The following is a 25,219-nucleotide window of genomic DNA, read 5'->3' on the forward strand; positions in this document are numbered from 1 at the left end:
ATATTGCTAGTAACCTTACCAACAAAATTTTTAGTATTTGAAAAATTATCAAAATCTTTTTAAAAACATTGACTTTTAAGCAAATACGTACATTTTTTACCAAGAAGATTAATTTTCTGTCAAAAATTCTGCATTAAATTTGGTTCATATATACACCTTGGAGTCCTTTTCAAAAAATGATTCATTTTTAAACAAATATTTTTTAATTTCCCGCCTATGCAGGCGCAGAAAGAAAGAGAAAGTAGCGCCGCCGTGTGGTATGATTATAAAGTTTAACTTAACCTCAAAACTTTCGCGTGTTCTGAAACGTGCGCGATGTAAATAATAGCGGTTGTATTATAAATAAATATATATAAGACTATTATTCACACTCCTATTATTATAAAACGTAAGTACTATTGTTATTTGATTATTTATGATATTTTTAAATAACTTTTATGGTATTTAAATTATTTTAAACTTTATTTTGATAATAACTCTTACAAAAAAAATATAGGAAAATTTATATCGAAGATCTTCGTTTCTATAATGAATTTATTATAATTTGTTAGCGATTTAAAAAAAAATCAATTTATAAATAAATAATATTGAAATCCTTGTAATCTTTAAAATAGGTAATATGTGAATATCATTTAAAATCGCTTAAAAATAAATTAAATACATTACTTAAAGTGATCTAGAAATCTTCTTAAATCATGAAAATCCTTCAAATTAAGTAGAAATCATTAGAAATTCCTTGAAGATGAATTTAATTTATTCCTAAAAGTTTTCTTAAATTAAAAATAAATAAATTTTTAAAAACGTTGAAATCCCTAGGAAGCTTTGAAATTCTTGGAGATTCAATAAAATTCATTAAATCTTTCGAATTTCTAATATTTCCTTGCAATTAAAATTAAAATTTTTTGATATTCTTGAAATAGAATTTAATTTTTTCCCTCAATTTCTCTATAAATTAGTTGATTTAAATCATTAGTTATTTAGTTTATAGTGTTTCAAGAAATTTCAAATTATTTGCAGGATTTTATTGAATTTTCAAGAATTTCAATTTTTTTTAGTGATTTGAAAGTTGTTTATTTTTCAGAAAAATTTTAAGAATAAATTTAGTTTCATTCAAGGAATTTTAATTTAAATTTTGGGAAATAATTAAATTGTGCTTCAAGGATGTGAAGAAATTTAGATAATTTCAAAAGATTTTAAATTATTTTAAATATTTAAATTTTTAAAAAGGAATTTCAATTTTTTCTAGTGATTTCAAAGGTTTCATTTTTAGAACACTTTTTAGAAATAAGTTTAATTTAATTAATATTTCAGGAATTTCAAATGATTTATACTTAATTTAATCGATTTTTTTTATTTTTAAAAATTTAATGCACTTTAAAGAATTTCCCCTGTCCTAAGAAAAAATTAAGGAACAAATTGAATTTTATTTTAAGGACTTGAAAAAATTTTAATAATTTCTAAGTATTTTCAATTATTTCAAGATTTCCTAGTGATTCCAAAGATTTTGTGGGATTTTACGGTATTTCAAGGAGTTGCAAAATGTTTAAAGGATTTTATTAAATTTTCAAGAATTTCAATTTTTTTATGCTTTTGAATGTTTTTTTTTAAACTTTTAGGAATAAGCTTAGTTTAATTTATATTCAAGGAATTTCAAATGATTTTAATACATTATTTAATAAATTTTTATGATTTTAAAAGTTTTCAAGGGATTTCAAGAAACTTTAAATAAATTTTAGAGAAATTTAAAAAACGAATTAAATTTAATTTTAAGAATATGAAGAAATTTAAATAATTTCGAAGGATTTTAAAGATATTAAGTTATTTTAATTTATTGCAAAGAATTATTTCAAGAGATTTCTAAATAACTGCATTCTATAAACTACATTTTTCAGAAATTTAGGGACCAAATTAATTTACATTTTAAGGATATGAAAAAGTTTTCGATGGATTTTATCGTATTTCAAGGAATTTAAAAATATTTTCTTTAATTTCCAAGAATTTCAATATTTTTTAAAGGGATTTGAACGTTGGTTTTTTAAATAAAAATTTTAGGAATAAGTTTAATTTAATTTACACTTGAGGAATTTCAAATGATTTCTACTTCTTTTAATACATTTTTATGATTAAAAATTTTGTTTTAAAAGGGTTTTTTGCTTTTAATTTAAGAAACAAATTAAATTGTGAAACAGGATATGAAGAAATTTTTAAAAATTTCAACAGTTTTAAAGTTTTAAGTTATTTAAAATGATTCGAAAGAATTATTTTAAGGTATTTCCAGAGAACTCAACATTCTAGAAAATTGCAAAAAATGTCAAGGATTTTATTAAATCTTTAATAATTTCAATGTTTTCTAGGGATTTAAACGATGTTATTTTTTTTTAGAAAACTTCTAGATATAAGTTTAATTTATATTCAAAGAATTCAAAATTATTTTTACTAAATTTAATTGATTTTAATATTAAAAGATTTCTGGAGAACTAAATTATAAAGAATGATATTTCAAGAAATTTCTAGTAAAATCGAACATTTCGATGACTTTTACGATGGCTTTTTAAGGATTTTCAAAATATTTAAAGGATTTTATTAATTTTTCAAAAATTTCAATATTTGTTATGCTTTTGGACTTTATTCTTCATAAACTTTTAGGAAAATAGAAATCATTCGAAATTCCTTGAATATAAATTAATTCAAAAGTATTCCTAAAAGTTTTCTAAAAAAAAACACAACGTTCAAATCCCCAAAAACTATTGAAACGATTGAAAATTTAATAATAAAATTTCCGGAATTTTTCTGATTTTAAAAGATTTTAAGAAATTTTGCGAGAACTTTTAGGAATTAATTAATTTTAAATACATTTTAATGGATTCAAAAATATTTCCAAAGATATCAAGAAATTTCAAGAGATTCCAACGAATTTTCATAGATTTCCAGGAAATTAGAGAAAACTTTCGGGAGTAAATTAATTTTTATTTTAAGGTATTTCTTCTGATTTCAACAAATTCAAGGGATCTGAAGAAATTAAAAAAAAAATCCTAAGGATTTAAAAGATTTTAAGTGATTTAAATTAATCCGAAGAATTATTTCTCGAAATTCCTAGTGATTCCAAAAATTTTGAGGGATTTTATAGTATTTCAAAATAGTTCAAGGATTTTATTAAATTTTTAAGAATTTCAATGTTTTTTAGGTATTTGAAAGTCGTTTTTTTGTAGAAAAATTTTAAGAAAATTTTTTTAGGAATTTTCTATGATTTCTACTTAATTTGATCGATTTTTTAATTTAAAAACATTTTGAGGCACTTTATAGAATTTCCACTATCTCCTAAGAGAAAATTAAGGAACAAATTAAATTTTATTTTAAGGATTAAAAGAAAATTGAAATAATTTCAAAGGATTTTAAATGATTCCAAAAAATTTTTTTACGAGATTTATAGAGAACTACATTCTAAAGAATGATATTTTAAGAAATTTCTAGTGATTCCAAAGATTTTGAGGGATTTTACGGTATTTCAAGGAATTTCAAAATATTTCAAGGATTTGATTAAATTTTCAAGAATTTCAATTTTTTATGCTTTTGAATGTTGTTTTTTTAACTTTCTGAATCAGCTTAGTTTATTTTCTATTTAAGAAATTTCAAATGATTTTAATACCTTATTTAACGAATTTTTATGATTTTGAAAGCATTTAAGGGGTTTTAAGAGGCTTTAACTAATTTTTAGAGAAATTTAAAAAACAAATTAAATTTAGTTTGAATGATATGAAGAAATTTAAATATTTTCTAAGGATTTTAAAGATTTCAAGTTATTTTAAATTATTCCGAAAAATTATTTCAAGAGATTTCTAAAAAATGTAATTTCAAGAAATTTATAGTGATTCTAAAGTTTTCGCGGTATTTTATCGTATTTCAAGAAATTTAAAAATATTTAAAAGATTCTTTTAAAGTTTTCAAGAATTCCAATGTTTTCTAGGGATTTGAGTGGTTTTTTAAAGAAAAGATTTAAAAGAATTTTAAGGTATTTCTACTAATTTCTAGAGAAATTTAGGGACCAAATTAATTTACATTTTAAGGATATGAAGACTTTTAAATAATTTAAAAAGTTTTTAAAGTTTTAAGTTACTTTATATGATTGCGAAGAATTATTTCAAGAGATTTCTAGAGAATGAAATTTTAGGAAGTTTTGAATGTTTTCAAAGATTGCGAAGGATTTTATCGTATTTCATGAATTTCAAGATATTTAAAGGATTTTATTAAATTTTCAAGAATTTTAATGTTTTTTTAGGGATTTAAACTTTGTTTTTTATAAACATTTTAGGAATAATTTTAATTTAACTTACACTTAAGGAATTTTAAATAATTTCTACTTAATTCCATGGATTTTATGATTTTAAAAGGAATTTTTACTTTTAATTTAGGAAACAAATTAAATTTCATCTTAAGGTTATGAACAATTTCAAAAAATTTCAATGATTTTATTAAATCTTTAAGAATTTCCATTTTTTCTAGAGATTTAAACGAAGTTTTTGTATAGAAAACTTCTAGATATAAGTTTAATTTAAGTTATATTTAAGAAAACTCAAATGATTTCTATACCTTATTGAATGGATTTTTATGATTTTAAAAGCTTTCAACGGATTTTGAAAGGCTTTAAATAATTTTTAGAGAAATTTTAAAAACAAATTAAGTTCGATTCTACCAATTTAAAAAATTGTAATGGATATGAAAAAATCAAAACAATTTCAAAGGATTTTAAATTATTTTAAAAGATTCTAAAGAATTCCAAGATATTTTGAAAATTGCAAAGGATGTCAAAGAATTTGGTAAGATTTTCAATGACTTTAGAAAATTCTAAGGAATTTGACAAGATCTTAGTGATTTTTTTTTAATTTGAAGGGATTTCAACAGATTTCTAGAGAACTAAATTCTAGATAATAAAATTTCAAGAAATTCGTAACGATTTTTAAAGAATTTTAAGATTTTTCAAAGAATTTTACAAGATTTAAAAAATTTGATTAAATCTTCAAGTCAAGAGATTTAAAATATTTGTAGGGATTGGAATATTTTGTTTTAGAAACTTTAATGAATAAGTTCGATTTAATTTATATTCAAGGAATTTCAAATGATTGCTATTTTTTTAATGGATTCGAAAGATTTTAAGGGATTTCAAAGCATTCAAATTAATTTTTTTAGAGAATTTTAGCAAATAAATTAAATTTTGCTTTAAGCGATTTTCCGTAGATTACAACAATTTTAAGGGATATGAAAAAATTTGACAAATTGCAAAGGATTTTAAAGATTTGAATTTATTTTAAAGGATTCCCAAGAATTATTTTAAGGAATTTCAAAAACAAAATTTTAAATTTCTATTTTCTACGGTTTTGACCCGTTTTTTATTCAATTGTAATTAATAAATTTAAAAAAGATTGATCGATTTTTAATATTTAAAGTTATTTTCAAAGATTTCAAAAAATTTAAAGCAATTTAAAGGGATTGCATCAGATTTCGGGAGAACTAAGAAATAAATTTAATTTGAATTTAAATTTTAAGACATTTTTAAAGATTTTAATGGTTTCAAAAATATTTTTAAAGATATTAAGGGATTTAAAAAGATTCCAGCAGATTTTCATGGATTTCCAGGAATTTATAGAGAACTTTAAGGAATACATTTTTTATTGAAGATATTTCTGCCGATTTCAACAATTCCAAGCAATCTTAAGAAAATTTTTAAAAATTAATAGAATTTTAAAGATTTTAAGTTATTTTAAATAATTTCAAAGAATTATATCACAAAATTTCTAGTGATTCCAAAAATTTCCAGAGATTTTATGGTATTTCAAGAAATTTCAAAATATTAAAAGGATTTTATCAAATTTTCAAAAATTACAGTATTTTTTAGTGATTTGAACGTTGTTTTTTTAAAAAAATTTTAAGCGTAAGTTTAATTTAAGTTCAAGGAATTTCAAATGAGTTCTAGTTAATTCAATGAATTTTTATCATTTTAAAAGGTTTTTAAAAGGAATTTTAAATTTAAATTTAGGAAACAAATTAAATTTTGTTTCCAGGATATGAAAAAATTTAAATAATTTTAAAGGATTTCAAAGATTTCAAATTATTTTTAATGATTCCGAAGAATGACTTGAAGCGATTTATAGAGAAGTAATTTCTAGAGTATGAAATTTCAAGTGATTCTTAGAGATTTCAAAAGATTTTATGGTATTTCCATTAATTTAAAACCATTGTAAGGATTTTATTGAATCTATAAAAATTGTTCCAGGAATTATTATGGCGTTTTTTTAGAAAGCTTTTTTCAAATAAGTTAAATTTAATTTATATTCAAGTAATTTCAAATTATTTCCACTTAATTTAATGGATTTCTATTATTTTAAAAGATTTTAAGGGATTTTCAGGGATTTCAACTATCTCTTCGAGAAATTCAGGGATCAAATTAAATTTTATTTTAAGGATATCAAGAAATTTGAATAATTTCAAAGGATTTTAAAGATTGTAAGGTATTTTAATTGATCCCAAAAAATAATTTCGAAAGATTTCTAGAGAAGTAAATTCTAAAGAAGGATATTTTAAGAAATTCCTAGTGATTATAAAGATTTTAAGAAATTTTGAAAACAATTTTTTTTTTAATTTTTGAAAAATTTTAATTTTCTAAAGAATTCAAGCGTTATTTCGTTAAACATTTAGAAAAAGTTTAATTTAATTTACATTCAAATAATTTGAAAGGATTTTAAAGTTTAAAGTTATTTTAAATGATTCTGAAAAAATACTTCAAGGAATTCTTAGCGATTCCAAAGATTTTAAGAGATTTCAAAGTACTTTCAGGAATTTAAAAAGATTAAAAGGATTTTATTGGAATTCCAAGAATTTCCAGTGTTTTGGAAGGTTTTATTATTTAGAAAAATTGTATGAATATCTTTAATTAATTTATATTTAAGTAATTGCATCATTTTATAATTTAATTCATCTCAAATATTTGAAAGGATTTTATGGTATTCCAAGGAATTTTAACGGATTTGCAGGGATTTTAAGGGACTTCAATACATTTCCAGATAACTTTTGGAAATAAATTAAATTTTTATTTTAAATGATTTGAATTATTTTGAGTTATTTTACAGATTTCAAAGAATTTTACAGATATTTAAAACATTTGAAGGGATTTCAATGATTTTATAGAGAAATTTAGGGAGGAAATTAAATCTTATTTTAAAGGTATTTCTACTAATGTCAACAATTTCAAGGTATTTGAAGAAATTTAAAAAAATGCGAAGAATTTTAATTTTTTTTAGGGATTTGAACGTTATTTTTTTTTAGAAAACTTTTAGAAATAAGTTAACTTTTATTCATATTCAAGAAGTTTTAAATAATTTCTACTTAATTTATTGGATTTTTGTTAATTTAAAACATTTCAAGGGATTTTAAGGCATTCCACTTATCTACTAGATAAATTTAGGGAACATATTGCATTTTATTTTAAGGACATAAAGCAATTTTGATCATTTTAAAAGATTTAAAAGGATTTTAACGGACTTTAATTAATTTCGAGAGCACTTCAGAAAATAAATTTAATTTTAATTTTAAAGAATTTGAAATATTTTGAGTTATTTTCAAAGAATTTCCCAGAGATTAAAAAAATGTCAAGGTTTGTTCACAAATTTTGTAGGACTTCCAAAGATTTCAAGCAATTTAAAGAGATTTAAACGAATTTTTTGAGCACTTTAGGAAATAAATTAAGTTTTCAAAATGATTTAAAAAATTTATAATATCTTTATAAAATTTTCAATAATTTGACAATTTTTTGGGAATTGCAACGTTGTTTTTTTTATAGAAAACTTTTACAAATAAATTTAATTTATATTCAACAAATTTCAAATGATTTCTACTTAATTTAATGGACTTTTGCGATTTAAAAATATTTCAAGTGATTTTAAGGCATTCCAGTTGCTCTTAGAAAAATTTACGGAACAAATTGAATTTTATTTTAAGGACATGAAGAAATTTAGAAAATTTCAAAAGATTTTTAGTTATTCTAAATCATTTCGAAGAATTATTTTAATAGATTTCTACATAACTAAATTCTAGAGAATGAATTTTCAAGAATTTCCTAATGATTTCAAAGATTTCGAGGGGGTGGTATTTCAAGGAATTTTAAAATATTGCGAAGATTTCATTACATTTTAAATAATTTCAATGCTTTCTAGGGATTTGAACGGTGTTTTTTTCAGAAAACTTTTAGGAATAAGCTGAATTTAATTCATATTCGAGGAATTTCAAATGGTTTTTATTTAATTTAATGAATTTTTATGATTTCAAACTAATTTCTACAGAAATTTAGGATAGAAATTTAATTGTTTTTCAAGGATATGAAGAAATTTAAATAATTTTCAATAGTTTTAAAGTTATTTAAAATGACCCCGAAGAATTATTTCAAGAAAGTTATAACGAACTAAATTATAGAAAACGAAATTATGAAGAAGTTTTAGCGATTCCAAAGAATTTAAAGGATTTTAAGGTACATTCAGGAATTTTTAAATATTTTTTTATTAAAAATTTAAAGATTTCCAAGAATTTCAAAGCTTTCGAGGGATTTAAACTTTTTTTTCAAATAAAACGTTTCGTTTAATTTATATTCAAAGAATTTAAAATTATTTCTACTTAATTTAATGGATTTTTATGATTTTAAAAGATTTAAAGGGATTTTAAGAGAATTCAATAAACTTCTAGAGTAAATTTGGAAATAAACTTTAATTTATTTCAAAGGCTTTTAAATATTTCAAGTTGTTTTCAAAGATTTAAAAAAATTCCAAAAGATTGACAAAACTTCGGGCCGTCATTCAATTTTGTAGTATTTCCAACGATTTCAAGCAATTTAAAGGGGTTTCAATGAATTTATAGAGAACTTTAGGGAATAAAAATAAATTTTATTTGAAGGTATATCCACTAATTTCAAGAATTTCAAGGTATTTGAAGAAATTAAAAAAAAAATCAAAATGATTTTAAAGATTTTATGTAATTTTAAATGATTCCGAAGAAATATTTCACGAAATTTCTAGTGATTCCAGATATTTTCGAGGGATTTTATGGTATTTCAAGAAATTTCAAAATATTTCAAGGATTTTATAAAAAATTTTAAGAAATTCGAAGTTTTTTTTAACAATTTGAACGTTATTTTTTAAGACAACTTTTAGAAAACTTTTAGAACTAAGTTTAATTTTTATATATGTAAGAGATTTCGAAGAGATTTTAAGAGATTCCTACAGAACTAAATTCTAGAGAATGAATTTTAAAGAATTTCAATGTTTTCTAGGGATTTAAACAGTGTTTTTTTTCAGAAAACTTTTAGGAATAAGCTTAATTTAATTCATATTCAAGGAATTTCAAATAGTTTTTTATTTAATTCAATGAATTTATATAATTCTTCAACTAATTTCTAGAAAAATTTTGGGAAAGAAATTGATTTTTTTTCAAGGATATGAAGAAATTTAAATAATTTTTTATAGTTTTAAAGTTATTTAAGGGATTTTATGGTACATTCAGTAGTTTTTAAAGATTTTTTACATTGAAAATTCAAGGATTTCCAGTGATTGGAAAGGTTTCATTATTTAAGAAACTTTTATTAATAGCTATAATTAATTTATATTCATGGAAACCTTAATTAATTTATATTCAAATAATTTCTTCTTATTTTAATGAATTCCAAACATTTTAAGGAATTTTATGGTAATTCAAGGAATTTTATGGTAATTCAAGGAATTTTAAAAGATTCAAAGGATTTTATAGAATTTCCAAAAACTTGAAAGCTTTCGAGATATTCAAACATTTTTTTCAAAGATAACATTTAGTTACATTTATAATCAAAGAATTTCAAATTATTTTTACTTAATTAAAAAAAATGTCAAAAGCTCTCAACAAATTCTATAGTATTTCCAACGATTTCAAGCACTTTGAAGGAATTTTGTTAGATTTTTATTTATTTTAAGAGTTTTAAAAGATTTTAGTGGATTCAAAAATATTTTCAAAGATGTCTTGGTATTTAAAGAAATTCTAAAACATTTTTAAGATATGAAAGGAATATATTTTTGTGCTATGTATTTCAATTTTGATTATCCTATCAACGTTTTCTATATAATTTTATATAATGAATTTTCTATGATTATAAAAAAATCATTCGTCTAATAATTTTTGTAAATAAACAAACTTTAGACAAAAATATGTTTTAATAATTGTTAATTTGTTTATAACAGTAACAACTATGAATTCGGCAAACATGTTAAACGATGTAAAAAAAGCTTTATTGTCAGAAAACAAAATCCAGGTCAACAATTTATTCACCGGAGAAAAAAATCTAGAATTCAAATATGAAAATGAGGATATAAAACTAAATTATTCTCTCACAAAATACCAAATTACAACTCTCTTGAGAATGTCATTATTTCATCTGATGCAAACTATCGAAAAACAAGCATTAACCGAAGAAAAAAATTACAACTTCAGAATAATCATAATATCGCTCCTGCAAATCGCAAAAGATTTAGAGTCTGAAAATGAAGAATTTCTGAAAAAATGTGCAAATTCCATTTTCAAGAATCCTCTATTACTGAAATATTTTTTACCCGTTTACAAGAAGAAGGATTTGATGGAGAAAATGTGTACGGATACTTTTTTCGAAGTGTGTCTTACTCTTCAAAATTTGAATAAAAAGTGTTTATTTATCGAGGCTCTCAATCCATATAAAGAGAAATTGATAACTCGGTTAAAATCCACGATTGAAAAATGCAAAACTAAAGATAAAATGAAACACTGCGTGAAGGTCGAATTTTTTCAAGTTCTTCAGTTGAATCTCGCGGAGATGATTGATTTGATCAAGGTGATAATGGAATTACCAGTTGATAGATTTTTGACAGCTGAAAAAAATTGTTTATCCATCTGGGGAGTGACTTTACCAAGATTAATAGAAGCTTGCCTACAAGGAAATTCAATTTCAGATAGAAATATATTTCCACTGGATGTAGAACTTTTCAAGAAATTATTTTCATATCTAGTTGATCTCAAAGCTTTTAAAGTTGATGTTGGTCTATGGGAAACGAGTCTGTGCAAATATTTGCGGCGATTTCCTCACAATATTGGCAATATTGATAAAAGTGAGTATTTTAAAAGTATTTATAAATGTAGGCTAATAATTTTTTATATTTACTGACTTTCCTGATTTTTACCTGATCAATCTTCCAATTTTTGGAAAATTTTCATGAAGTTTATTCATTTTATTGTTTATTTTTTTCCTGAAAAATAATATTTAAAAACGAGACTTTTTATCTTGTAATATTTTTAATAGAGAATCTGCTTTAAAAACAGAAAAGCAATTTTTAATTTATTGATTTATTTCTGCCAAAAAATATGACTTTCCTAGCATAAAAAAAATTTAATTTGAGAAGACGAATTTTTTGTCCAAATAGTTGATTTTCTAAAAAAAATATTTGAATTTTCAACAAAATAGTTGAATTTTTAACCGAATTTTTTTATTTTTAAACTACAAAAGTAAATTTTTAATTAAAACGACGATTTTTCAACCACGAGGATTGATTTTCTATATAAAAAAGAATAATTTTAACAAAATACATGAAATTTCTACCAAATAGACAAAGTTTTAACAAAATATTTTAATTTTCAATAAAAAAAAGAAGAAATTTCGAATAAAATGATAAATCTTCAACGAAAAAGTAAAAATTAAAGTAGTTTCATTATTCTTCTACCATCTTTCAAGGTTTTAATTTTTTTCTGAAATTTGTTTATTTTTATTTTGTTTTCCTGAAAATTAATTTTTAAAAACGCGGATTTTAATCTTGTAATATTTTTAATAAAAAATCTCATTTAAAAACAGAAAAAAAAACAATTTCAAATTAAAATTTGATAATTTAAAGTGTATTGATTTATTTCTACCAACAAAGATGACTTTGCTAGCATAAAAAAAGAATTTTAATTTAAAAGGACGAATTTTTTTGTCCAAATAGTCGATTTTCTAAGAAAATATTTGAATTTTCAACAAAAAAATTAAAATTGCAACAAAATAGTTGAATTTTTTTATTTTCAACCACGAAGATTAATTTTCTATATAAAAAATAATAATTTTAACAAAATATATGAAATTTCTACCAAAAAGACAAATTTTAAATAAAATATTTTAATTTTCGATAAAAAAGAAGAAATTTCGAATAAAATGATAAATCTTCAACGAAAAAGTAAAAATTAAAGTAGTTTTATTATTCTTCTACCATCTTTCAAGGTTTTAAATTTTTTTCTGAAATTTAATTTTTTAAAAACGAGAATTCTAATCTTGTAATGTTTTTAATAAAAAATCTGATTTAAAAACAGAAAAAAAAACAATTTCAAATCAAAATTTGATAATAATCCAAATAGTCGATTTTCTAATAACAGATTTGAATTTTCAATCAATTTTTTTTTATTTTTAAACTGCAAAAATAAATTTTTAATAAAAATAACAATGTTAACAAAGTATATGCAATTTTTACCAAAAAGACAAAGTTTGAACAAAATAGTTTAATTTTCAATAAAAAAAAAAAATAATAAAAAATGAATTTTTAAAAAGGTAGTTAAATTTTCCAACGAAAAAGACGAATTTGGAACAAATAATGATTTTCAGTCAAGAAATAAAAAAATCCATCTAAATTTATTAACTTTCAAGTCAAAAGACGAAAATCTGTAAAAAAAAAACAAGTTGAATTTTATACCCGAAAATGAGTATTCTTAAAAAAATTTTCATTTTCAACCAAATAGTTATTGCATTTTTTACCAATAAAAAGGAAATTTTAATCAAGAAGCTTAGTTTTCTACCAAAGCAGAAGAATTTTCAACTAAAAAAAAAATAAATTTTCAACCAAAAATGGAAAAGTTAAGTTTTCAGTTAAAGAAATAAATTTCAAACGAAAAAAAAATCAATTTTCAATGATAATAGTCCATTTTTTTCCACCAAACAGATGAATTTTCAACCACAATGATGATTCTGCTAACAAAGAAATGAATTTTTAATAATTTAATTGAACTTTTAACCAAAAAATAAAAAGCTTCAATCAAAAAGATTATTTTTCTACAAAAAAAAAAAAGAATTTTCAAATAAAAAAGCTCAATTTCTAACCAAACATGGAAAAGTTTCATTTTCAATCGAAAATCGAATAGTTAAGTTTTCCGTTATTAAAACTGATTTTTGAACCAGAAAAAAGTAGCTTTCAGTGAAATTAGTTTAGCTTTTATCCAAAAAAATGAACTTTCTATAAACCAGTTGAGTTTTTAACTAAAATAAAAAATATTCAACAGAAAAAAATGATTTTTTACAACTTGGTTCTATCTTACCAAGTAATTAAATTTTGAACGAATTTAAGTAGTTTTTTAACTAGAAAATACGAAATTTCTATCAAAAAATATGAATTTTTAAAACCGTAGAGATGAATTTTAAAAAAACTAGTTGAATTTTTAGAAAAAAAAGATTTCAGTTAAATTCACAAAACCAAAATATGAATTTTCAAGAAAAAGTTAATTTTCTACCATAATAGTTGAATTTTCAATCCTAAAAGAGAAATTTTCTGCTAAAGAAAAAAATAAATAATCTGTTCCCCTTATAATTTAGACGTTAAAGTTTAATTTTATAAAAAAATTGAACAATTCTTTTCTTCGCGAAAAAGAGAAATGCGGTAAAATAAACTACAAATTGAAGCACTCAAAGTTAAAGTTTTGCATTTTAAACTTTTAAAAATAAAGTTTAAGTTTTTTAATCAAAAAATTTTGTATTTACATACTCAATAACTTACAAATAAAAAATGGAAGTTACTAACACTTTGCTCTAAACTAAAGAATCAATCAATAAACTTAAAAAAGTTTAATATATTATTTTAAGCATTTAGAAGCTGTTTAAAATTTTTTCAAATTTCAAATTATTTTTGAAATTTTGTTGAGAACTTCTAAATTTCTTTTAAACTGAATCGAATTTTTTCCTACGATTTTTAGAAAATTTTGAAAATTAAAAAAAAATTCCTTAAAATCTTCCAGATTCTTTTTTGGACAATTATGGAAATCTTTTTAAATCTTTCTTAATATTCACCAAAATGAAAAATAATTGTCAATTTTCCTAGGAATTTTAAGAAAATGTTTGTATTTTTTTGAAGCTTTTCACAATTCTATGAAAGCTTTTAAATTTTTTGTTAGAAATCTGAAAAAATGTAGATTTTGTTTCAAATGATTCCAAATTGTTTACTTTTAAATAGTTGCTTTCGATTTATTCGTTTTAAATTAACAGTAAAATATTGTTAAATTTTGAGTAAATATTTTTCTTAATTACAAATTTTTTAAATTGAATGCGTTAAAAATTGAAAATTTAAGACTTAAACAATATTTAAAATATAATGAAAGCCCTTAATTATGAATATATTATTATGAAGTTATTTTTAAGTTAAACATAATTTATAATATTTAAATCAGGCTTTTACAAATTAACGTCAAAATCTAGAAAATTTTAAATTTTGAACGGATTTAGAATCGTTTTGTCAAATAAATTATTGTTCACTTTTTAATGCTAAAATTAGAGATTCATTTTAAAAATAATTTATTTATATTTACAGTTGATAAAATAAAAATAAGTTTTTTATCAAAAATTTTCAACTTCAAACGCTTTTCATTTTCAATTGTGTAAGTCTTGAAGACTGCATTTTTAAATTCTTTAAATTAAAAATAAAAATCGAAATTTTTCAAAGTAAACGAGTTTCGAATCACGCATTTTAAACTAATTGATATTATAATTGAAAAAAATTCAACTAATTATTTTAAAAAAGGGTTGAAATCAAAGTTGGGCAGATTTTTTTTTCTCTACAAATTTGTAATATTTCCGGTCCAAAAATAAATTCACTGTCATTTCCCGGCCAAGCGGGCCCACCTTTAAAGTTTATTTCTTTTAGATAAAAATTATTAAAATTTCCTTGAAATTAAAAAAATTTTAAGTAAAATTGTTATTTTAAATCTCCTATTTTTGAAAATTTCTAAACTTTGACCCATCAGATTTTTTCGTGAAAAAAAAAGAATCAATTCATATTTTGTTCTTTTTAAAATTTTATACATCTCATAAAACTTTAAGAAAAATATTATTTATTTATTAAATATATAATTACAAAATTAATTTTCTTGGCTTGGTCTCATTTTTGGTGTAAAAAAAAACAACAAATTAAATAAATATTCCAACTTTTGCTACTTGTTCAAAAGTCTGGACGGCTTTTTGCTAATTTTTCGAGGCACAGAGGCTACTTTTACTATTTTTTTTTTATAAAATAATAAAGTAGTGCCTGGAATTAAATTTTTCTTGCTTTTCAATTCATTTTTTTTTCAGGAATATTTGTTTTACTGCTACGGAATCGAATTACGTCCGCAACTATCGAACTTATTTCGCTTTTGATAAACAGAAATCCTATTGTGATCCCACAATTGATAAAATTTACGAAAAAAGACGAAAAAATTTTGAAGAAAAGTGGCATGATTTTCCGATTTCTTGGAAGCAACTTGACTGCGAAATGGGACAAAGATTTCTTGTCCAAATTGAATGAACTACATAAAAAAGAGATCATGGATTATCTCACTGAGCCTGCTGGTAAACATTCTTGGATTCAAGAGAACGTGAAAGCTGTAATATTTTTGATTGAATCAAATTTTGGTAAGCGAAGATTATATTTATGGTATCAAAGTCCGTTCTCGTCTTTTCCGGAAACCGAAATAATCATGTCCAATTTAGAAAAGTGTTTTTTTTTTTTTTCAAAAATTCGCTGATTTTTCCTCGACTAATTTTTCCTATTCCGTGATAATTAACATTCAAATACTTGTATTTTAATCTTGTAATACTATTAACATAGAATCTTTTATAAACTGAATAAAAACAGTATTTCACACAAGTTTGAAATTTTCAAAATTATTCATTTATTTTAAACTAAAAATGTCTTTTCTACTATAAAAGATGGCTTTTTATCAAAATACTTGAATTTGTAACGAAATTATTGAAAAATCAAATAAAAAAAGATGAAATTTATATTTAAAAAAAGAGAATTTTAAAACCAAAAAGACGAATTTTCAACAAATATTTTTCGCTCAAGACAAAAATAAAAGTTTATATAAATTGTTGCTCCTTCAATCCAAAAGACGAAAATTAAAATTTTCAACTAAAAATATAAATTTCCAACAAAAAATAATAAAAAAAGAATAATTTTTAAACAAAATGTGGCATTTTCAATAAAAAAAAATCTACTAAAACAGGCGAACTTTTAAATCAAAAAGATAAATTATAAAAAATAGTTGAATTTTATGTTACTAAAGATTTCAGTTGACTTTTTACGACCAAAATATGGAATTGTAAACAAGAAATAAGTTTCTACGAAAAAAATGGTATTTTAATCGTAAAGGATTAATTTTTAACAAAGCAGTTAAATTCTCTACCAAATAGTTTCATTTTTATCAAAGACAGGGAAAATTTTTACTAAACAGATGAATTTTTAATAAACAACGACATTTTTTAAAAATTAAACTTTCATCCAGAAAATATTTTAGTTCTCTTTTCAAAAGCAAAATATGAAATTTAAAGAAAAAGTATTACTTTTAAACAAGATTGTTGAATTTTCAAAAAAACAGTAGCATTTTTATTCAAGAAAAATGTAATTTCTGCTAAAACAGGTGAATTTGAAAATAAAAAATTCAAACTTTCAAACAAGAGTTAAATTTTCTCCCAAAAACAATTTAATTGACTTCTCAAGAGAAAAATACGAATTTTAATCAAAAAGTAAATTTTCTAGGAAATAGTTGAATTTTCAATAAAACAGTTACATTTTTATCCAAGAAAGATGTAATATTTCTACTAAAAAATATGACCTTTTCAATAAAAAAGACAAAATTTTCGGATAAAATATTTTTTTATCCAAAAAAGCTTTTAGTTGCCTTATCAGCAACAAAATATTAATTTTAAACAAAAGGTTTTCCCGAAAAAATGAATAAAAAAAAACAGTTGAATTTGCAACCAAAAAGGATCTATTTTTATAAAAATTGTTAAATTTTCAATAAAATAATATCATTTATAACTAAAAAAATAATCTTCAGGAGAAAGTTTTTGTGAATTTGCAAGACGAATTTTCGCTACGAAAAATAAATTTTCAAACAAAAAATATGACTTCGGAAAAAATTAATTTTCCACGAAGCTCAATTCGTTTTTACCCAACAAAAATTAAATTTTAATCCAAGAAAATGATTTTTTTCTCATAAAAAGAGAATTTTCAACTAAAAAATATCAATCTGAAAAAAATGGAAAAGTTCAATTTTCAGTTAGAAAATTAATTTTAAACAAAAATATTATTATATATTATAATAAAATTATAATTTTTTTCAAATTCGCAAAAAATTTCTCCTGAAGATTATTTTTTTAGTTTGAAATTTTAGTATCTGCTTGATAATTAAACTATTTTCTTAAAAAGACATAATTTATGGTTGCAATTCCAACTTTTTTTCAAATTAAAATAATTTCTTATTATTTCCTGTTTTTTTTCTAATTCATCCTTTTGATTTAAAAATTCAACTCTTCCTAAAACGTTAAAATTTTTTTTCTAATTCATATTTTGGTGCTAATAATTCAACTGAAATATTTTTTGGATGAAAACGATTTTTTCTGAAAATTATTCTTTTTGAATTAAAAATTATTTTTTTAAACAGAAATATTGAATCTTTTTTGAATAAAAATGCAACTGTTTTTGTTGAAAATGCAACTTTTTCGTAGTCAATTTATTTTTGGGCATTTTATGACATTTTTTTTAAATTCCCTTGCATTTTTCTGAACTTGTTTCATATTTTTAAATTGTTTTCAATTCACACGATTTTTTTTTAATTCACGTTGAATTTTTATGATTTTTATCGAATATTTGCAGCAGAACTCAAACATTTATTTTAATTCATGACGTTCATTCTAAACATCCGTTAACACAACAGTGCAAAAATATTGCAAAATAAACGAATTTTGAAACAAATATCTAAATTTTCCACTAAAAAATATACATTTCTAATAAAAAATAAGATAGTTAAACTTTTAGTTGAAAAAAATAATTTTCAACCAAAAATAACGGATTTTCAAGAAAACAGTTCAATTTTCAACCAAAAAGATCACAAAGTGATCAATTTTTAACTAAAGAAGATTATTTTTCAGCCAAAAATTGAATAATAGTTACATTTTCAATTCAAATAAATAATAATAAAAAAAAATCAACAAAATGTTTAAATTCCGATGCAAAAATTTCTTTTTATCGAAAGAAAAAAGAATGTTTTTAATAAACTGAATGCTTGAACTTCGAACTGAAAAAAAGAATTTGAAAAAAAAGAATATTAACTAGCAAAAAAAAAAAAATTCTATAAAAAAATCGATTTTTAACAAAAGATGTGGATTTTCAATTAAGTATTTAAATTTCCAATTGAAAAAGAGAAATTTTCATTCAAATTGTTAAATTTTGAACACGAAAAATCAATTTTTAATCGAAAATGGACATTCAAATTTTCAACTAAATGAATTAATTTTCGTACTCTACGGATGAATTTTCAACTAAAATGATTTAAAAAAAATTAATTTCTAGCAAAAGAAATAAATTTTCTACTGAAATAGTTAAATTTTTAGCAAAAATGATGAATCTTCAAGCAAGAAAATTTATTTTTAACAAAAGAGTTTAACTTTCAACCAATTTTTTCAAAAAAATTTTTTCAATAAGTTTTTATCTAAATTGTTAAAATTTGAACTAGAAAATAATAAATTTTCAAAAAAAAAATGAAATATTAAAATTTTTAATTGAAGAAATTAATTTTCAATAAAAATGATGAATTTTCTAAATAAAAAATATAAATTTTTAATCATACAGTAGAATTTTTATCCAGATAATATAAATTTTTAACCAAAAATAGAATGCTTAAATTTTCTTTCGAAAATCTAATGAATTTTTAACAACAAAATTAATTTTTAACCGAAGAGTTTAACTTTTAACCAATTAATTTTATTCTCCATCTAAAAGATGAATTTTTGAACTAAAATGAATAATATTTCACTGCAATACTTGAATTTTTAACCGAAAAGAAAAATTTTTAAACAAGAAGATTAAACTTCATAGAAAAGGGTAGTTTTCTGCACAAAATGTCGATTTTTTAAATTTAAAAATACACATTTCCTTCCAAATTGTTGAATTTTAAACACAAAAAGATCAATTTTCAATCAAAAATGGATGCAAATTTTTAGTTGAAAAAATTAATTTTCAACCAAAGTGGTAAATTTTCATCTAAGATTATGAATCTTCAATAGCAATAGTTTGAAAAAATGAATTTTCAACCATAAACATTTTCAATCACAAATATATGTTCAAGTTTTCCGCTAAAAATCGAATTCTTAACAAAACAAAAAGGAAACGGATTTTCAGCAAAATAGTTCAATTTTCTACTTAAATTAGATACATTTTTTGTTAAAATGATGAATCTTTAACCAAAAAAAAATTATTTTTAACAAAAGAGTTTAACTTTAAACCATATAATTTTATTTTCGACCTAAAAGATGGATTTTCAACTAAAATTATAAATAATTAACTGGAATACTTGAATTTTTAAACGAAAAGAATAATTTTCGAACAAGAAGATTAACTTGCAAAGGAAACTTAATTTGCTACAAAAAAAATCGATTTTCAAGAAAAGATGTGGGTTTTTCAATTAAATATTTGAATTTTCAATAAAAAAAGACAAATTTTCATCCAAATTGTTGAATTTTGAACTAGAAAAAAATTAATTTTCAACAAAAAATGGAATTTTTAAATTCTCAGTTGAAGAAATTAATTTTCCACCAAACTGATGAATTTTCAACTAAAGTTATGTATCTTCAACTATAATTTCTAAATTTTATACATACCAAAATAGGTGAATTTTCAACAAATAAGATTAATTTTTACAAAAAATACGATTTTTCTACAATTTACATGAATTTTGAACAACAACAATTTATTTTTTGAATAAAAATATAAATTTTCAATCAAATAGTGGAATTTTCATCCAAAAAATATACATTTTCAACCAAAAATAGAATGCTTAAATTTTCTTTTGAAAATACAATTCTTTAAAAAAATGGATTTTCAGCAAGAGTTAAATTTTCTACTGGAACCGTTAAATTTTTGTTTAAAAAAAAATTATTTTCAACAAAGCAGTTACATTTTCAGCCCGGGAAAACCCAACCGAAAAGAAAAATTTTTAAACAAGAAAAATAGCTTTCAAAGAAAAAGATAATTTTCTTTAAAAACCGATTTTAAACCAAATATGTGGATTGTCAATGAAATAGTTGAATTTTCAATTAAAAAAGACAAATTTTTATCGAAATTATCTAATTTTGAAAACGAAAAGATCAATTTTCAACAAGAATGGACTAAATTATATAAATTAATAAATTAAAATTATGAATCTTCATCTGTAATAGTTGAAAAAAAAAAAATTAATTTCCAACCAGTTTAATTTCCAGATAAAAAATATAAATTTTCAATTAAATAGTAGAATTTTTATCTGAAAAAGATACATTTTCAACCTAAAATATTATGCTTAAATTTTCTTTTGAAATAGTTAAATTTTTAGTTTAAAAAATAGATTTTCAACAAAGTAGTTACATTTTCAGCCAAAGAATATTTATTTGGAATATTTGAATTTTTTAAATTTTTAAATTTTAAATTTAAAAGAAAACGATAATTTTCGAATAAAATCGATTTTTAACCAAATATGCGAATTTTCAATGAAATAGTTGAATTTTAAATTAAAAAGGACCAACTAGTTCAACTTTCATCCAAAAAAGATACATTTTCAACCAAAAACAGGATGCTTAAATTTCCTTTTGAAAATCTAGTTCTTAAAAAAATGGATTTTCAGCAAAAGAGTTAAATTTTCTGCTCAAATAGTTAAATTTTTAGTTAAAATAATGAATTTTTAACTAAAAAAATGAATTTAAAAAAGGAGTTTAATTTTCAATGAAGTAATTTATTTTTTAGTAATAAAAAATAAATTCGCAACGAGCAATTTAACGAAATTTTAAGTCAGCAAAAAAAATCTCACAGAGAAAAAATTGTTTTTGTTGTTGTTTGAAAAATGTTTTTCTAGTAATGGAAAATAATAAATATTGATTTAATTATTATTTTAATTCTTCTTTTAATCAAATTTTGAATGAAATAAATGAATTTTTAAATTAAATTAAAAATTAAGTAAATTCCTTGAAATGAATGTAATTTTTTGGATCTAAAATTCTTGGTTTTTAAATATTGATCAGAAAAATTAAAAAATTAGTCGGGAAAAAGTAAGGGAATTTAAAAAATGCATTTTTGCGACCATCCTATAAATAGAATTCTTTTTTATTCCCCCTTTTCCGGAAAAAGTTCCCCTTTTTACCTAAAATCGAATTGTTAAATCGCTGTGATCCCTAACTTTATTATTATTTTTTTAATTTAAATAATTTTTTAAATTGTAAAAAAATACTGAAAATTTATTTCGGTAAGAAAAAATGGACTTTTTAGATGCAGATACTTGTCAAGAGATTTGTAACAACGTGTTGGTGAACGGAGACAAGCTTACAAAAGTTGACATAGAATATGTTCAACTACTCGAGACTTTGTTTAAAAAAATAAAGTCCCTTCGAGATTTTGTACAAGTGCTCGTACATTTATTAGCATCCACACTAAAATTGTGTAAAAACAAGACCTCCTTGTCGAAGAATAAAAAGAAACTTGAATTTCTTTGCGAGACATTAATAAAAAAGATAGATAGTTTAAAAATTGAGGAGAAAAACGTGATATTTGAAGAATTGAGTAAAAATCACTCGTGGCCTCAGTTTGTACGATTTTCCTTGACGCAGAGTTTAAAAATCACTGAGGAAGAAAACTGTTTGGACAATGCTTTGTTATTAAAAGCATTAATTGCAGCTTGTAGTGTTGCTTATATTGAAAATGGGAGCGATGAGTATGTAAAAACTGTTTTTGGACTGGCCACGACTCATTCTGAGTATGCTGATATTATGCTCGGCACGACAAACATTAAAAGTAAGTTGATAAAATTATATTTTATTAAAAATTTCACCATTTCTGCACTTTTCCTTGAAAAATATTTCGGAATTTCTTCGCCAATTGGTTAAAAATGGTCTGAATTGTGCAATTTGTGATACTTCGACTTTTTTTAGTAATATCAAACTGTTTTTTATTTTGAATTAAATTTTTTCTTGGTTTTAATAACAACTATTACATTTTTTTGTTCAAAATTAGTATTTTGATGTTTAAAATTCAATTTGTAATTTTGAAAATTCATTTACTTTTTATTAAAAATCAACTTTTTTAAATCAAAATTTAACTATTTTTGTTTTGTTTGTTTTAAGAATTGATAATTTCTTTTTTAAAAATTCAACTGTTTGATTTTCGGTTAATAATTAAATTGAATTAATATCCGAAAATATGAATTTTCCGCTAATTAGATTAATTTTCTATAAAAAAAAAGTTTTAGCAAGAAAAGAAATAGTTAAATTTTCATTTAAAAATCAATTTTAATATAATAATACTAATTTTTACCAAAAAATGTATAAGTTGATATTTAAACTAAAAAAGATTTTATTTTTAAATAAAAAACAGTTTGATATTACCAAAAAAGCCGAATTGTTAATAAAATACTTAAATCCCCAGTTAAAACAGATTAATTTTTTATAAAAGAAAAGTTTTAGCAAGAAAAGAAATAGTAAAATTTTCCTTTAAAAATCAATTTAAACTTAAAAATACTAATTTTTGTCAAAAAAATGTAACAGTTTATATTTAAAGTAAAAAAGATTTTTATTTTAAATAAAAAACAGTTTGATAAACTTTTTAATTTTTAATAAAATACTTGAATTCTCAACTAAAACATATTAATTTTTAACTATGCAGTTGGAGTTTTAACGAAAAAGTTGATTTTCCACGAAAAAGACGAATTACCAAAAAAATAGTTTATTTTTTACCAAATAGTTGAATTTTCAACCAAGAAAATTTATTTTTTAATAGAAAATACCGTTTTTTAACCAAATAGATCGACTTTTAAATAAATAGTTTAATTTTCCACCAGAAAAAAAGGATTTTTCAACAAAATCGATCAACTTTTAACCAAATAGTTTAATTTTCTACAAGAAAAAAAGGATTTTTCAACAAAAAAGGTCCATTATTAACCAAATTGTTTAATTATCAAACAAAAATATGGATTTTCGACTAAGAAGATTCATTTTCTAAAAAATGCGATGAATTCTCAACAAATTACATAAATTTTTAACCAATCAGTTGAATTTTTAAACTAGAAATTACAAATTTTTAGCCAGAAAAAAATAGTTAAATTTGTATTAAAAAATTTATTTTTTAATAAAGTGTAAACGAATTTTCAACAAAATAGTGGAGTTTTTAACATAATAATACTAATTTTTACCAAAAAATGTAATAGTTGATATTGAAACTAAAAGAGATTTTAATTTTAAATAAAAAACAGTTTGATATTACCAAAAAAGCCGAATTTTTAACATAACTAAATCCTTAACTAACATTTAACATTTTTAACGAATTAGTTTAATTTTCGACCAGAAAAAAAGGATTTTTCAACAAAATCGATCCACTTTAATCCAAATAGTTTAATTTTCTACCAGAAAATAAAGGATTTTTCAACAAAAAAGGTCCATTTTTAACCAAATATTTTAATTATCAACAGAAAATATGAATTTTTGACTAATTAGTTTAATTTTCTATAAAACACCATAAATTCTCAACAAATGAAATAAATTTTTTAACCAAACAGTTGAATTTTTAAACTATAAATTATACATTTTTAACTAGAAAAGAAATAGTTAAATTTTCATATAAAAATTAATTTTCAGCAAAATTTAAACGAATTTTCAACAAAGTAGTTGAATTTTTAACACAATAATACTAATTTTTACCAAAAAATGTAATAGTTGATATTCAAACTAAAAAAGATTTTATTTTTAAATAAAAAACAGTTTGATATTACCAAAAAAGCCGAATTTTTAACAATATACTTAAATCCTTAAGTAACATTTAACATTTTTAACGAAATATTTTAATTTTCTAACAGAAAAAAAGGATTTTTCAAAAAAATCGATTAACCTTTATCCAAATAGTTTAATTTTCTACCAGAAAAAAAATTCAACAAAAAGGTTAATTTTTAACCAAATAGTTTAATTATCAACAGAAAATATGAATTTTCTATAAAATACCATGAATTCTCAACAAGTTACATAAATTTGTAACCAAACAGTTTAATTTTTAACATAATATTACCATTTTTCACCAAAAAATGTAATTGTTGTTATTGAAACTAGAAAATATTGTAATTTAAATAAAAAATAGTTTAAAATTATGAAAAATGCCGAATTTTTAACAAAATAGATCAATTTTTAACCAAATAGTTTAATTTTCTACCAGAAAATAAAGGATTTTTCAACAAAAAAAGTCAATTTTTACCCAAATATTTTAATTATCAACAGAAAATATGAATTTTTGACTAATTATTTTAATTTTCTATAAAACACCATAAATTCTCAACAAATGACATAAATTTGTAACCAAACAGTTGAATTTTTAAACTAGAAAAAGGCCGAATTTTGATAAAAATACTTGAATTCTCAACTAAAATAGATTAGTTTTTAACTTTGCAGTTGCAATTTTATAGAAAAAGTTGATTTTCTAAAAAAAAAGACGATATTTTAACAAAACAATTTATTTTTTACCAAGTGGTTGAATTTTCAACCAAGCAGATTTATGTTCTAACGAAAAATAAAATTTTGCAACAAAATCTATCAACTTTTAACCAAATAGTTTAATTTTCTATTAGGAATAAAAGCAATTTTTAACAATATGTATAAAATTGTAACCAAATAGTCAAATTTTCTTCGTAAAAAGACGAATTTTTAACTATTTACTGAACTGAAAATTTAACAGTTTCATTTTTTATTTACAATTTCTTTTTTTACATTGAATTTGATGTATTTTGTTGAAATTTCGGCTTTTTTGGTAATATCAAACTGTTTTTTAAAAATATAAATTAAAAATTGTCTTGTTTTTTATGCCAACAAATACATTTTTTGGTAAAAGTGAGTATTTCTATGCTTAAAATTCAACTGTTT

The 25,219-nt window shown here is 21.3% G+C and overlaps 1 protein-coding gene across 1 annotated transcript in view; it reads left to right on the top strand.

Moving 5' to 3' along the window:
- The first annotated feature begins 297 nt into the window (after positions 1–297).
- LOC117180761 overlaps positions 298–25,219 on the top strand; it is a 63,692-nt gene continuing 38,770 nt past the window's right edge. Inside the window, exons 1-4 of the mRNA XM_033373258.1 lie at positions 298–388; positions 10,248–11,144; positions 15,389–15,709; positions 21,594–22,115. Coding sequence (XP_033229149.1) covers positions 10,256–11,144; positions 15,389–15,709; positions 21,594–22,115 — 1,732 coding nt within the window. The 5' untranslated portion in view covers positions 298–388; positions 10,248–10,255. The remainder of the gene's footprint in view (positions 389–10,247; positions 11,145–15,388; positions 15,710–21,593; positions 22,116–25,219) is intronic.

Source organism: Belonocnema kinseyi, chromosome 9 (assembly GCF_010883055.1).
Source record: "Belonocnema kinseyi isolate 2016_QV_RU_SX_M_011 chromosome 9, B_treatae_v1, whole genome shotgun sequence".
Classification (NCBI taxonomy): Eukaryota; Metazoa; Arthropoda; class Insecta; order Hymenoptera; family Cynipidae; genus Belonocnema; species Belonocnema kinseyi.